This window comes from Anser anser (genome assembly GCF_964211835.1).
Source record: "Anser anser genome assembly, chromosome: 6".
In the NCBI taxonomy this organism is placed as follows: domain Eukaryota; kingdom Metazoa; phylum Chordata; class Aves; order Anseriformes; family Anatidae; genus Anser; species Anser anser.
In genome coordinates, this window is record NC_139726.1 from 29,978,349 (window position 1) to 29,993,799 (window position 15,451).

The 15,451-nt window shown below is 51.2% G+C and overlaps 1 protein-coding gene across 2 annotated transcripts; it reads right to left on the reverse strand.

The window, feature by feature from the left end:
- Window positions 1–207: 207 nt before the first annotated feature.
- Window positions 208–15,069, reverse strand: ASB1 (ankyrin repeat and SOCS box containing 1). Of its 2 annotated transcripts, none has more exons than XM_083840585.1 (5): window positions 14,827–15,069; window positions 14,052–14,193; window positions 11,986–12,288; window positions 7,591–7,976; window positions 208–5,606 (listed from the first exon to the last, which is right to left on the reverse strand). In XM_083840585.1, the coding sequence occupies exons 1-5, from the start codon at window positions 14,921–14,923 to the stop codon at window positions 5,473–5,475; spliced, it is 1,062 nt and encodes a 353-aa protein (XP_083696711.1). In that variant the 5' UTR covers window positions 14,924–15,069; the 3' UTR covers window positions 208–5,472. The 2 variants fall into 2 exon arrangements, with proteins under 2 accessions (XP_083696711.1, XP_083696710.1); XM_083840584.1 differs by lacking the exon at window positions 14,827–15,069 and adding an exon at window positions 14,406–14,735 and having other exon boundaries at window positions 14,052–14,198.
- Window positions 15,070–15,451: the final 382 nt, after the last annotated feature.

The following is a 15,451-nucleotide window of genomic DNA, read 5'->3' on the forward strand; positions in this document are numbered from 1 at the left end:
AAACTGTCCAGGGGTGGCAAAGGTGCAGGAAACCCCAGTCCGGTCCCTGCCTGCTTGCCTGTAACCCATTTGCAGGCAGCACGGTTCTCCGGCCCCCTCCAGTGGCTACAAAACAGGCTTTTGCAATCCTAGTCCCTGCTCTCTGCTGCATACAGTACTTCCCCTTCCCATGACGAGGTAAATGATTAGGCAGACAGCCATGCTCTTGCACTGGAACATCTTTATTTAGCTATACACAGACCCAGGCCCACCACAGAGACCTCCAGTCTGCTCTTGGATCTCATCTTGCTGCTGTGCACAACCATTCTACCCCAGGCAAAAGCAACAGACCACCGAATGGTGCTTCTTGAAGCAGGACTCACTTGGCTGTCACCTCTGCTCCGTCCCGGGCAGGTTCCTACACTGCTTGCTTCACTGGAACAACAACAGCTAAAGAGGTGCTGTACCTCAAAGGCTGGTTTTGGTGTAAAAAGTGCTTTACTTGAATCTGGGCATGGAAAAAAACCAAACACACACACACACACATCAACCCTATAAATGCTGTTCTGCCATTTGCAAAACTCCCAAATGGCAGGAAATTATATTTGGGTACCACACCAGCTACCAGTGTTTCATACTCTGAAAATCCCCTAATACAACAAAGACAAGAAGAAAGCCCACAAGAAAAAAAGCTCCTTTGGATTTGCTTTGCTTATTCTAGATCTGTTGTGGTTCTTTAACCATTTTCACGTCATCCCTTGTCATCCCATCCCACACCTACTTACAGCAAGGCCACACAATGCACACTTTATATATGACGCACAAACGTAACAGGCATTCTTCAAATGAGGGGATGTACGCTGCAGAGCCGTTTAATTTCCCACCTGTGACTTCACAGTTCTGTTATTTGTTATCTGAGCACACCTCATGGACAGCATGTAAAAGAATACTTTTACAAAAGAGAACGCATTGCTACATAGGAGGAAATGGTAAAGTCTGAATTAAGGCAAAAATAAACACTGTTTATATAGTGCAAAGATATATAATACGCACATATTATTACTTAGATTCCATACTGGAAGACTAGTGTTTCTGGGGTTTAAAAGGACGAGGACAGTCAGAGGATAAAGGTTGAAAGGTTGTGGCACTACGGAACTTCATAAATCTATTTTGAGATTCATTATTACCTCTCTACAATGAAATTTCCAGATATTCTGTGTATTAAACCATTTCACTTAGGCAGAGCTGGGTTTATGTAGCCTCAGCAACCAATGTCCACCAGGACTACTCCAACAGTAGTTTCCACAGTTCTGGCTTAATATTATGTGAGTTGTTCTACTGAGTTGGACACCCTTCAGTCCCTCAAGCCAAAAGGAAAGACCACTCAGGTTTAAGGCTGGAACCTTTGCAGGAGGCACAGTCCCTCGGCTGAGATGGGCAATGGATGGGTAGTCCCACAAAAAGCCTCCTGTGACTTGATTCCTCCAAAGCTTTGATTCTACTGATGTCCAAGTGCTTGTGGAACTTTAAGCTGGCTTGCTATAGGGTTGGGAGAACCCTCCTTTGACATGTGGATCATGGGCTTGAGATACTCACGGTCAGGGGAATCTCTGGACACTACCTTGGTTGGATTTGAAGACCCATGTAGTCCTTCAAATTTGAGGTCAGAAGGACTACCCACACGCACAAAGTTCAGCATGCTGCTGGACCATCAAGATCGCTGTATCTCAAATTGTAAACAAAGAATAGAAAACTAACTGAGGCCAAAGTCCCCACCCTAACATGACTTGTGCTTACCAATGGGACCTACAAAGGAAGCGTATCAGTACCAAATATTGACTCTGCCAGGGAAAGAGAGCTTTTCTCATTTTAACTCACATGGGAGTCACGGTTCTGGGGGGTAGCACAGAGATATGGCTACAACTGCTGGCCTGGGTAGGGTGTCACTGGCTGGCTATCCACAAGAATGCTGTAGGACAGTGTTAATCAAGTGCACAACAGTCAGTGGATCAAAAACTGAAGGCAACGAAAATTTTAACAGGTGATCTGCAGAGGCTTAGCTCTAACTACATACTGCAGCTACATCGGGCACGGAGTGATCACGCTTGTAGCTGCTGAATTCCCCAAATCTCCTTGGGCCACTCTCTGCCACGCATTCTGGCATTTCTCTGCAGCTCTTTCCAGATGGAGCCAGATTTCCCCCGAGGGACGTATGCCTTCCACTTCCATCCTACTACCTTCTCCCAAAAGGCACTGACGTGTGACCGGTTTGCAAAACTATGTGAACAAGTGAAAACCAGAGGGGGAAAAAGTCAACCCAAAGAAGCTGTCGCCATGGCATTTTCTCACGACAACCTCCCTCGTTTTCTGCCTCTATACACTGGAGCTAGAGAGTACGCTCGGTCCGTGCTCCTGCAAAACATTATGGTTCCACCAGCAAGGTGACAAGAGGCTTTACAACCTGTTTGCATCTTTTAGGCATGTTAACACTTCTATAAAGCAAGCACACAACTCTCAGGCAACACACTCATGGGCTGCCCTGGCCCCCTGTACGGTGAAAACCTAAACCATCTGCAAGCCTGAAAAGGAAACAATGCAACACTGCTGCCTTCTCACCTTGAAAGCATGCCCACTGCTACATATCCTTGCCATTAATATCTGATGAGGGTTCTGAAAGTATCTGAGCACTGAGTGTAGCCATCACACTTCAGCCTTTTCTCAACAGTGCCCAGTAATGAAAATTTTGCCACCTTGTCCTAAAATCAATGAGCAGAGCAATGTAAGGGGCCAGATGGACACTGGCTGCCCTTCCAAGCCTGGTCATGGAATAGAAATAACAGGAAACAGAGATTCCATTTTTTTCCCTGTCCTTCCTCCTTCTCTGAAAGCATCTTGGAAAGGCACATGTTCTCCAGCAGATAATAAAAATATACAAAAAAACGTCCACTGCTGCTTATCAAACTCCACCATAAACATATCCCAGGGGGGGACCAGAAACTGAGCTGTGACTTTGCATTCATTGATGCCTCTGGAAGAAAAGTATCTCATAAACTAGCGTCAAACCCTATTCACCTTTCACTTTCCTGCTCGAAATTTCTTCAGGTATTTGAAAGCAGATATACCCAACTAAAAGATATGCAACTCACCCCCTCCTCCCTCAGCAGCCGGTCTGAAGTGTGAAGCAATTCAGAGAGCATCTAAAAGCAGAGCACTCATCCAGGGTAAGATGCTGCTGGTGGAAGCTCCACAGAGGACAACTTTCTAAGTGTCCCTTCGTTGACCTGTAAGGGAGAGGCCGGCACAGGTGGGAAGGGAGCGCGGGCACTGTGGGGCTCAGTGCTCAGTCTGTGGGGTGGCCTTGAGGATCCACTCCCACAGAGCCAGGATAACCAGATTTCCCCAAAGGCATCTGAAACTGCCAAAATGCAAAGCAGCTTAAACAAACCCACCTCCCTGTTACCACAGAGGGTCAAGGAGAAGAGCGGCTGGAGAGGGATCCCATTCCCAAAAGGGCCTGTCCTGCTGTCACTGTCACCCCATGCTTAACCCAGTTCTCAACAACAGTGCCCCAATACCATACAAGAAATAAATCACCAACATCTATATTACTTCTAAAAAATACCCTTGGCAACCCCATGGGCATGGAAAGAACATTTGGCAGAGAAACACAGTCCAAAAAAGCAGTTCGTAACGTGAGGACTAGAAAATCTTGGATCAGAAAAGCTGAAGCAAGTACCACTTGCTGCCTGGGCTTTCACCCAGGAGGGACCATCTCACCTCTGCCCTTCTAAAAGCTGCTATTGTGAAAATGTTTACTGTACAATGACTATGTCTCGACCTCTAAGGAGCTGGCTGACCCCAAGACACCCAGAAAGACTGTCAGCTCCTCGCAGATTGACACTGTTCCGTGAGCTTGTGACACGAGGGAAAACGGCAGCGTTAGGGCACCAGAAATCAAAGGAGTCTGGTCAAAGCTCTGCCAGACGCAACACTGCATTCAGAAGCTCACTGCCTACTAACTCCCTGATAAAAGATTAGAAGTCCTTTCTTCTCCCTTCTCTGCAGTGCTGACAGAATCAGGATGCAAACAAAAATGCCCATTAGGTGGATTTGGGAGAGCGCTGTCTGGTCACGCTGCCACTGGCATCTGGAGTAAAAGGCAGGTAGGAATTTCTAATTCTGTGTGCTCTGCATTGTCACCTACTTCACTGGCCCTTCAGTAACATCATCATCACTGCAATACTGCAAGCAGGAAGTCTAGAGAGAATTTTGGGTGTCTTTTTCTTCATAATCACACAGATACATTCACAGGCATTGCACCAACCACTAGCAGCACAACAGTTTAATTTAGCAACCCCTCCACTGTTGCTCCTGGTCACTCCCAAATATTCAAACCCACTTACAGTGACCAGAAGGTGAGTTTGGCCATTACATTTCCAGAAAGTACCCCAGAAATCTTTCAGGTTCACATTCTGGCTTCACCTGAGTATCCCAGTCCTCGTCCCTGCAGCACCGCAGCGGTGACTGAACCACAGGGATCCCATCGCCCCAAAATGGGCCGTGTAGCTCTCAGTTTCCATGGGTGAAAATAACGTTTCCTCTTCTCTCCACATCTTCTCTTTTATGCTACAGCAGCGGTCCTGAGACTTGGCCCAGTCCTAGGCCGTCGGGAGGAGGACCGGCCAACCCTTGCCTCGTCCATCACAGTGCTGCAGGGAGAGCCAAGATGCCACAGCAGATCTGGCGGTCTGTCGAAACGGCTCGGAGGGGATGGGATTACATGTTCTGCTACTCTCCCATCTGTGCGATGGGGCCTCTACAGGAAGAAAGCCAAGTCAGCAGCTACCTTGCAGCACGCAGAGACACGGATACAATTCTCCAAGTAACGCGCAGCCACTGGACAGGAAACTTGATGCATTTCACACCAGAGGAGGAAAGAAGAAAATACACCCACTTTTACAGCAGCAACCACAAACTCCGTAGGTAAGAGAGAGGCCAGGTACTGACAGCAGAAAGAGAACGGTGCTGTTGTAAACCAGCACTGGCACCGAGGCAAGGAAAGACTCCCTTGCACGCTACAGGAAGATGAAAGGCTCGAGTACAGACACATTTGCCACGCAGAAGTGCCTCTGAGACCCAGGGTGTGTGTAACACGCAGCAGTAACAGAGGTAGAGTCATAACAGACAGACATATGCTAACAGCTACAGGATATACTGTGTTTGCTCATGTACCAGCCACACGCACTGACTGGCCTCATTGCCCAACCAGCCGCAAACAACAGATCACCAGTTAAAGAACTGGTAGCTTGAGTACAGACGCACAAAATCACCGCACCCCAAATCTGAAGGGGAAAATCACAGGGGCAGGGAATTGTGTGCACTCCATGAGCAAACCAGTATTTCTCTGCGGGGGCAGGGCTAGGATTGGCACCTGGCTTTATCAGCTCACTCGTTTTGCAAACCAAACTGTCCCAGAAAGCAGACAGTTGCCCTTTAACTGTGTTCGTGAAGTAAAAATTGTTTAATGGGGTCTGGGACTGGAAGGATATGGATCAGATCCAGACGAGATTTGCCAAGTATTCTCCGTACAGCTATGCGGCAGAGAGACAACAGGCTCCGGGCGCGGCCTGCAAGAAAGAAAGCAGAAGAACTGTTGAGGGACAGGGAGAGGAAGAGGGAGAGGTAACAGCGTGCACATCGTGCTGAGCTCCGGCTGGCAGCGGGGGAGCCACGGACCCCTTCCAAACGCTGAGGCCACGTCCTGCACAGCAACCTGAGGGCGGTGCAGGAGAGCTGAGCACGCACAAATCCTCCCTGCATGGAGGCCAAACCTTTCGGACAAGGATTTGGAGCGATCACAGCCGCTATGCAGGCAGTTTGGAAGGGCAAGGTGGCAGCTGCGTGGGGCTGTGGCTGTGGAGCCACAGGAGGTTCAAGAGATCACTGCCCAACCCGCACCAAGCAAGGCTGTGGGAGGCTTTGTACTAATGGCATCATTGTTAAAAGATGGGGACTTTCTTTTTGCACTAAACTGACCCCTGGGAATCAACAGCATTGATGGTCAGCTCAGGCCTTATCCCAAATTTCCTTTGATGGCTTCCATTGGGTTCACTGAGAGCTCTTCAGGGACAAGATGACGGGGATGTCCATGCTGATTCGGGAACTGGACCTCCAAGGCATCCCTCCGTGACCCTGCACGTTCCACCCAAGGAGTCCCTTCTGCCTCCTAAACCCAGGCCTGACGGAAACCACCTGCTCCGTACTCACATCTCCTCTCAGCAAAAGTCAAAAGGCAGGTTTAAAAACCAGGCATGTGCAACGTTGAATAACTTTGGGGTTGGGGTCTGGGGATTGTATCCCACATCCTGGATCCCTTCCCAATTTCTCTGGTCTGGAGTGCAAGAGTGAAACCCCACTTCCGACCCTGGTGCAAAGCCCTGGCCTTCACCAGCTGAGCCTGGTGGTTTTACGAGGTGCTGCCATTGCTGGAAGCAGGGTACATGCTGAAGTGATGCTGCTTTTGTTATAAAAAGAAATAAACAGCAGGTAAATTTAGGCATGTTTGGGCTTGTGGCTCTGGCTTTCTTCTGCAACTCATTTGCTTCCCAGAGGGTGTTGAAATCTAAAAAACCACCTTTTTCCACCATTTTCCACCACCATCTAAGCTCCCTCTTTCCATCCACTACCACCATTGCATCTTTACTTCCCAAGCAGCCTGCCCAGACACAACTACCCCTTGAGCACAGGGTCACCTGAGAATCGTGAGGATACATCTGCATGGTGCTGGAGACCTGGGTCTGACTGGATGTGCCATAACCTGGCTGCGGTCCTCAGACCGAAAGCCCTGCCCTGACACCACCCCGCTGCCTAACCTTGCCTCGGGCAGCTGAGGATACCACCAGGCAATGGAAAAGAGCTGGGAGGAAGATTTAAAAAAGGCAAAATTGTGGTCAGAGGCTGGGCTAAAGAGACTGGGTTCACTGGCAGCTCAAGGATTCAAGAGGGAAAACACTGTGTGAATGTACAAAATGCACCAGGAAGGAAAGAGGGAGCCTAGCTAGGGGCTCACAGGGAACTATGAGGCCATTGGGGTGAGCTGTGAGTGCCAGCAGGCAGAGCCTGAGGCAGGCAGCAGCTCAGCAACACTGAGGATCCACTGCGGAGCTGTACAAGGCCTGGTGAGGTCAGTAACACCTGGCTTCACCGCTTGTTAAATCCAAGCTATCTTTTTGTGTGTGTGCTTGAATTGCTTTATGCTTTTAAGCTGGGTATCACCTGCTCACAGGACCTTTTGCAGCTGGCTAAGGGCAGCTGAACAAACAGATGCAGAAGAGGGTGACGACACTCACCCACCTTGGGTCCTGCTGTCTGCTTTGTTAGGGGGAATCCTTTCGTTCAAGTCAGCAAGAGTGCCAACAGGCACTCGAGCTGGTGTCTAGGCAGATACGGCCACCAAGCATGGAACGCACCAGTAAAAACATATCCCTGGCACCCAGCACACCCTACCCACGCTAACAGCTCCTAACCACCAAATAAACTCTCCAAGACGTTCTCCTGAGTCCAGAGCTAGACAAAACCAGTCGCTGCAGTAAGCCAAAGCCACTGACTTACCCCGTGCTTCTTTGAAGACCTGCAGAGCCTCAGGGTTCACTTTGACCCTTCCCGTGGAGTCGAATTCCAAGGCCTCCACTTTGACCAGGTTCAGGTTGGCTCCAAAGTCAATCAGGAGGTGGATGAACGCCGCGTCGCAGCCGTGCCGCAGGACGGCGTCCATCACGCACACGGGGGAGCCCCGGGAGAAGCCCTGGATGTTGATGGGGCCGCAGCAATTAAAATCGGGGTTGGCTCCGGCCTGGAGGAGCAGCCTGAAGCACTGCAGGTTGTGGTAGGCGGCGCTGATGTACAGCGGGCACACCACCAGCGTGGTGAGGGGCCGCAAGGAGAGGCTGGAGACCCGAGAAGCCAGGTGGTGGTTCACGTCCACGTCAGCGCCGTACCTGGGTGGGAGAGGAGAGACCCTATGGACAACGCCGCCACGGGCACAGGGGCACCCACACCTGCCCTCAGAAGGGTCTGGCAAGTGTTCTGTTGTTCGCTGACACACCAAGCAAGATAAAAATCAGATGAAGGCCACAGTGGTTCTGAAGAAGGGTGTCTGCAGGTGAATTTAATGCAGCTTCACCCATTTACCTTCACAGTTAATTCAAGGGAAGCTTTTCATCATGCCTCCCTCCCAGAGACAGGCAGGGAGAGGTTGGAGCAGGGATGCGGCGTCCAGCATGGTCTGATCTTCAAGAACAAAGCTGTTCCTCTGCCAGCACCAGCACAGGCTCAGGGCTGAGGAGGAGCAGCTGAGGGACACCTTTCCTGGCCCTCCCGAAGGATGTGCCGAGCTCAGCCCGGAGCCAGCAGCACGTAATGCTGGATGCCGAGGGGCTGGCTGGGAAGCAGGAGATGCTTCCAAATGACTCAGTGGAAGAGATGCAGTGAAATAAGATCCCCACCAGGATAACACAGGCCAAAAAGCAATACAAGCGATTGATCTGAGTGTCACAAACAGCAGGGAAATGGAAACAGAAATCAGTGCTCAACAGTGAAACGTGTATGACAAAATCCCGCTCCCGAAGGAACTTGGATGGCTGAAATCCCATCAGAAATCCCAACACAGAGGGAAAGAGAGATTCAGCCAGTGTTAATCGCAGCTGAAGGGACATACCTGCCAATTCTGAGCATGTAGGAAACTGGAAAAATACAAAATAATTGCGTCAGACCTCCCGCTCTCCCCATGCATCCTGTGCCACTCAACTCACAGGTTGTATTTCACACCAGATTAAACTTTTACATTTAACATAAATTTTAAATTTTAATATTTTACACCAGATTAAACCAGGGAGCGAGCTGAGGCCCTGCTCAACGGAAATCAGCAGCATCATGAAACAGAAGCAGCAGCCACGGCCTACCTCTTATCAGGAAGTACAGGAGGCACTACGTTTGACAGAGCAGAAAACAAGGTTTACTGCCTTTGGTCCTTTTTATTTTTTTGTTTTAGGAGAAAGTGAAGAATACAGCCAAGAAAATGGGAGCAAGAAGGCCAAGTGCTGCTCTCTAGAAAAGCATGGAATTTGAAAAATGGTAACGCTGCACAAAGAAGAGAGAGCAGAAGTAAGCCTTTATTCCCCCCAGGGTGGGTAACACCCAAGCAGCGGGGACACTGTAGCTCCATCTGCTTCACGTGCAGCTTGGACTGAAGCAAGGAGGAAGACAACACAATCCCCTAAGTGGTAGCTGGTTTTAATTGCAGTGTTACGGATCAAGTCCTGTCCCTTCCCCACACAGGAACGAACCATTCCTTCAACCGCCAGCCCCTCTCCCAGAATTGCAAGCCACGTATTCAGAGAACTAGATTTTTCTGTCTTTGTGGATATCACATAATATTCCTTCCTGCAGTTAATAAAACAAATAAGGAAACCACCTGGGGACAAATTCTTCCTCACTGCAAGCACGACTCTTTCTGAACCCAGTAGGGGTTGGTCCCTCTCCAGTAAACACTTAACCAAGGGCTTCAAGTCAGAGGACAGGAATAGTCTCATTTAAATTAAGCACGTAGAACAGGGGCTGAGGAAACTTGTCTAAGAGCTGCAAATGGCACGCAGTGTATTTTTACCCCAATGCACAGGATTTCTCAAGCAAGGACACCTAGGCTAAGATCTCCGGAGACCTGTGGGGTGGAGAAAAGCAAGGGAAGGCTGCGGCGAGGCAGGAATTGACACTGCTGAGCGCAGGCTGGTCCTCGCACCAGCCACAGGGCCAAGCTTTGCTCCCCAGGCCAGGCAGCTGGCCTGGCGCTTGCTGCACGCTCAGGGGACATTTTCCACCTTCTGGAGACTTTCACAGCACTTTGCTGAATTTGCATCACTTCATATTCATTGAGTAAATGAGAAAAGGTGCCTGCTCTCCACAGGCAATCGCATGTGTTCCCTGTAGCTAAAGAAACCTCTTAACGTTGGGCTACACAAGCATTTGAACAGAATCAGCTGTGCTGCTAGGGAACTTTCACAGGAGGGTCGTGGGGCCGCCGCTGCCTCCTACGGCCACGGTTCTCACCAGGCAGCAGGTAGCCCCTCACTTCAGTCCTCTGCTTTTCTGTTAATTGTTGATGCCAAAATTATCTGTAGAAACCCCCATTTCCAAGCAAAGCAAGCAATGCTGCTTTTATTAGAGCTGTGTACCTGTCTGAGGCACTGGCACGATTTGTCAGATCTCTTTTTCACTGCTTTTAGTGTGGCAAAAGCATCCTCTCATCCTCCGTACACTGGGTCAGCCCTCGGTTGCGCTGCAGTCCAATGCCATCACAGCATGATCGCATAACAAGCTGTTGGGAAAGTAATCTATACCCTGGAAATATAACCGTAAATATTTCCGCCAGTCGTCTGACAAAATGGATCACCATTCCCTACCTCCGCGTGTATTTACTATTAATGGATACAGTTTCACCTACTGCTTGGTTAGCTGTTTCAGCAATTGTGGTAGGGCTCAGGAATCCCCATTGTGCTGCCATACGATTATAAAAAATGAACCAGGTGATGTTTAGACACCTGCAGCAAGCCTGACTGGGTTGGGCTTTCTTTTCGGAACACTGAGGCTCTCTCAAGCAGAATATTCCAAGATATTTCCTTGTATCTCAGCATAAGTGTCTTCCTCACTGCATTCCCCCTTGCCAAGTCCTTTAGATCAACATTTTGAAAATCTCCGAGTGAGCTTTGTAACATAAGACTGCATTTTAAAGTAAGCAACTCTGAACAGATCTGTGAAATCCGTACTCCAAGATATTTGAAATTTTGGGCAATCTGACAATTTGGTATTAGCTTAGCAGCCTTGGGAGAGACATCGTCTAATAAAAAGATATTGGACAAACTCCAGTTAATTTTTAATCCTGAAAGTTTTCCAAAATCTTGCTTTTAATATTGCTGGCAAGGTATCCCGAGGAGTAGACACATAAATCAATGCATCAGCTCTCCATGTGCTGAAATACCATTTGCTACATTTCACCCTGCCTTAGTGGATATCAGGGGAGATTCTGGGGAACACAGCACGTATGCTGAACCCTGTACCAACAAGCATGGGGCGACGGGGACGTCGTTCTCTCAGCTTGCACAAAAAGGAGCAAGGAAGGGGCTGGTCTCCCCTTCTTTCTGCTTGCCAGCATCCTGAGAGCTGCACTTGTGTGAAAATTCATTTCCCCATCAGCAAAAATCCTTTCCATTGTTATTTTCTAGCAGCTACAGTCATTGAAGGGGTTCCTTGGAGAGTGTTTCTCTGTGAATCCAAATAAACTTTCTACTTTTTCTAAACTTTTACTACTCCTTTCTACAACCTGTATTTCCCCCCTATAATCCACTCTTATTTGGCATCAAAGGCTCGTATAGTTGCTCAGCACAATCCCTTATATAAAAAAGCTTCCAATTTAGAAGAAAGCACGCATCATGGCACGCCACAGAGGAAGAAACTCAAGTTCACACAGCCTACTGCTCGACCCTGAGCCCACTCACTGCTGGTGCACGAGAACAGACTGTGTTGGTAACAAGCACCTCTCCTCTCTAGGACAGAAAATGTTCACAGCAGCAGGAATAAGCAAAAGAAGGATGCATTTCTGAACAATTTTCGGTTGGGTGGGTGATCCGCCTCACTCGTAAATTCAGCCAGGTGGGGCTGAGCAACAGGGCATGGAGCTGGCCACGGGGGAGTAGCAGCAAGCAGACAGTCAAGATGAAGGCTGGGGGGAAAGATGCTTTGCAAGATTTGGCTCTGAGACACTCGCTGGGAACTTCTGCATTCTCCCTCCCGCCCATCAGCAGCCCCTCTCAGCCAGCTTTGCCAGGCCTATGGAGGCACCAGGCATGCGAAGAGGGAACGGATGCTCCAAAGATCCCATGGGGAGGAGGAAATGGGAGTTAGAACCATTCCTCTCCCCACCAGGACCATCCCCAGCCTGCACCCACTTCTCACCTGATCAGCTCCCGGAGGATGTCTGCCCGGCCCACACGCGCCGCGTGGTAAACGGGGGTGCTGCGGTGGTGCCGGCTGCCATTGGGGTCAGCCCCTGCTTCCAGGAGGATCTTGGCACACTCGAGGTGCCCGTTGACCACGGCCACGTAGAGGGCAGTCTGCCCCTTGACGTCCACCAGGTCGATCTCGGCCCCTTTGCGCAGGAGGAAGTCGACGCAGGGGCCGTGGCCGGCGGTGGCAGCAATGCGCAGCGGCGTGCAGGGCAGCCAGCCGCAGCACCACACCGACTTCTCGTTGATCCGGCTGGCATGGGTGGGAGAAGCAGAGGGTAAGAGAGAGCCCTCGGTCACCAAAATGCTCCCAAAAAACCCCAACCCCCTTCTCCCTTCGTAACAGGAGATGTCCCAGATCAGAAGTGACCGAACAGGGGACTACAAAGGTTTAATTCAAGCTGCTCCAAAAGTGGCAGAAGGTTGTCAAAGCAGCAGGGAAACAGAAAGAGGACACAGGAGGAGCAGAGAAACGCTTGAAAACGCAGGCATCTGTATCCCTCTGCTGGTACATCCACGTGCTCAGCCTGGCACCATGGGATGACATAAATGCAAATCCAGGGAAGCTCAGCACAGCGCAAGCACAGCCCTGCCAGGAAGGAGCCGGCTTGGAGGGGCAGCCGTGATAAACAGAACAGCATAAATAGACCATTAGCATCCTTGTTAGACAGCCACACTGGCAGAAGAGCTTTTTTCAATTTATACAAGACATGGCTGTGGTTGTAGGCTGCTAGGATCCCCTCTGAAATCACCTGTACTGTCATACTCATCCAAATTTCAGGTTAGCCCTATAAATCTCATAAATATCCAGACTCAGTCCCCAGTTCTCTGCAAGTCTCTGTTCAACAGAGAAGCACCATGCAGAGAGGAAGGGATTTCTTTAAGGCCAGCACAGGCAGGCAGAAGTGCCCTTTAGCCAGCACAGCAGTGGATTTGCTCTTCTAGCTCACTCCACGCCAGCCCGTGTAATTGGTACAGGACAAAGCAGCATTCATACACTGCAGTTAAGGCAATTTGCTAGGAGAGCAATGCCACAACGTTTTTGTTCAATCATGTTTTAGGAAGAGGAATAATATAAACCCTGCATCAGGCCCTCAGCTGTGAAGTCTTTTGATAAAAAAGCTCCCTTTAATCCTTGCAGGTTTGGGAATCTCCACCCCATACCTACTACCAGATTCAAAGAAGTCACTTCTCTGCTCATTCCACCACCTGTGTGATGACGCTGCAGGTTCTGCCAAACTTTGCTTTTTCCTGCAAGGAAGGATGCCAGGTTCAGCTTTTGTGACCTCAGAGGGCTGCCTGGCCCTGCTCAATAGGGTTACCACACAGCAGGGTACAAAAATAAGGCAAAACCTCAGACCAGAGGACCAAAGAGTCCCAGCACAGCTGCCTAGGTGGCAGAAGGCGGGTCTAGCTCATTCTCATTTTTGCTGAAATTACGTTTTTTTAAGGCTAGTAGAGATTTTGCACTCTAAGCAGTTTTCTCCATGGTGCAGGAAAATTAATTAACTATCCCCACGGTCACAGACTTAGCACTGGGCAGATTTTGTAACATAGGGTGTTTCAGGTTTATATTTGATTGTAATCCCTTTTGTATGTTTTTCCCATTATATGTAGACTCCTATTTTCAAGGTATTGCATTTCCATCATGATCTGAAAAGAGTTTGTGCGTGGACGCTGCACACTCACAAACTGGCTTGAGATTTGCCTCCTGGGAGACCGACAGGGATGATTTCAAGGGTGAGCAGAGCAGCCTCCCACCAGACACATCTCCTGTAAAAATGGAGCAGGGCACTTCTACCAGCAGGAAAGGTCTGGAAACGAGAAGCAGACTGTGGGGAAAAGGGGGAGGATAGTGTGGGGTGGACAGCCCCATTGGACTTAGGTAGTCATTAGCCAAAATCTTCAGAGCGGCTTTAAGTCACACCTCGCACCTGGCTCCCCCTTGGTCCCATGAGGATATCCAAAGCCAGTTACCGTGTGGCAAGCCACTCGAGTGGGAGAAGCACCCCTCACCTTTGGAAGCTCTCCTCTTGCAGCAAGCTCTTGAGCGTGGGCAAGTCCCCGACGTAGGCTGCGTCGTGCAGCCGCGTGTCCTCACAGTGCTCGATGGGGTGGTCGCAGAACTGCTCCCGCAGCCACTCCTTGAGATTACGACCTGCGCTGGAGAGAGGGGAGCTGGGTTGAGTCCTGGCAAGAGGCTGCTGGGGGAGGCAGGTGCTGGAGAGCCTCGGCGAGGATCCCAGGTGGCCACAGGGCTACCAGTGGGCTGGGGGAGAGTCTGCCTTGCTGGGAGAAGCCACCAGCATCCCTGCGGGTGCTGAGAGCGGGGAGCTGGGGGGCGAGGGGTTGCCCCCATCCCACACACACCCGCAGAGGTGACACGAGTGCTCGAAGCCCGCCACCGAGCACAGCCAAAGACAACAGCGGTAGGCACGTACGTCCCCAGCCCCAAAACTCTGCACATGCCGAGGCTGACACCGAGCTCCCCAGCATCTCCCACAGCTCTCCCTGGGAGGCACGGGGGGCTCTGGTGCCCTGCACAGGGTTACCGTGAGGTACCTCAGGGCACCTTCATGAGATTTCCGAGGCATATTCACTGACAGCTAGGTCCGGGGGGAAATAAAAAGGGGGATAAACGCGGTTACAACCCTCAGCGACGCAAAGAGATCCTCCGCGCAGGGAGCTCCGCACCGAGAGGGGAACCCGTGCCCTGCCCCGGGGCTGCCCCCAGCAGCCTCCCCCGGCCACCCCCGGCCCCCCCGCGGGGTCTCCCCTCGCCTCACGGTACCTGCGTGCCCGCCCGAGGCGCCCAAGGAGGCCGCCGGGTCGCCGCCACCTCCGCCGCCCGGGGCGGCCCCGGCGCCGGGGGGGCTGCCCTCGGCCATCGGCCGCAGCTCGGCCCGGGGACCCCGGCGCTGCCGCCCTCACACCGGCCTCCGGCCTCCTCCTCCCCGCCGGCAGCCTCCCGGCGGCCCTCCCTTCGCCGGGCCGGCCTGATTGGGTGCCCGCCGCGGCTTCCTGCCTCGGCGTTAAGGTGGTTTTCCCCGGCCCGAGGAGATGGCGGCACGGTGCCTCCCTCAGAGCACCCCCGGCGTGTCGGGGGAGGCGGCGGGGCTCGGCTTCTGCCAGCTCGCCGGGGCAGGAGCCAAAATGGCCCCGGGACCGTGCCCCCCCGGAAGCCAAAATGTCGGAGCCTGGGTCCGCTCCCCACACAGCGCCGTCGGTCCGAGCCTTGGAGGCTCGTAAGGTTTCTTTCTAAAAATGAGAATGTCAAAAGTACGGAGCTCGTTTGTTGGCGGACAGACCTGGGGGACCTTGGAGCAGTCACCAGAGGAAAATGTGGCAGGCTATATGCCGAAAATGTGCCCAGTTCTCCGTAACAAACCCACAGCCACCACCTGCTGCAGAGGTGC

What these genes read in the sequence shown, in the direction of transcription:
- ASB1 (XM_083840584.1), bottom strand. Translation starts at nt 14,629, where the DNA reads ATGCCTCGGAAATCTCATGAAGGTGCCCTGAGGTACCTCACGGTAACC. An exon ending in CACTCGTGTCACCTCTGCGG is followed by an intron (nt 14,199 to 14,405) that starts GTGTGTGTGGGA and finishes CCCTCTCTCCAG; the next exon opens with CGCAGGTCGTAATCTCAAGG. An exon ending in GGTCTTCAAAGAAGCACGGG is followed by an intron (nt 5,607 to 7,590) that starts GTAAGTCAGTGG and finishes TCTTTCTTGCAG; the next exon opens with GCCGCGCCCGGAGCCTGTTG.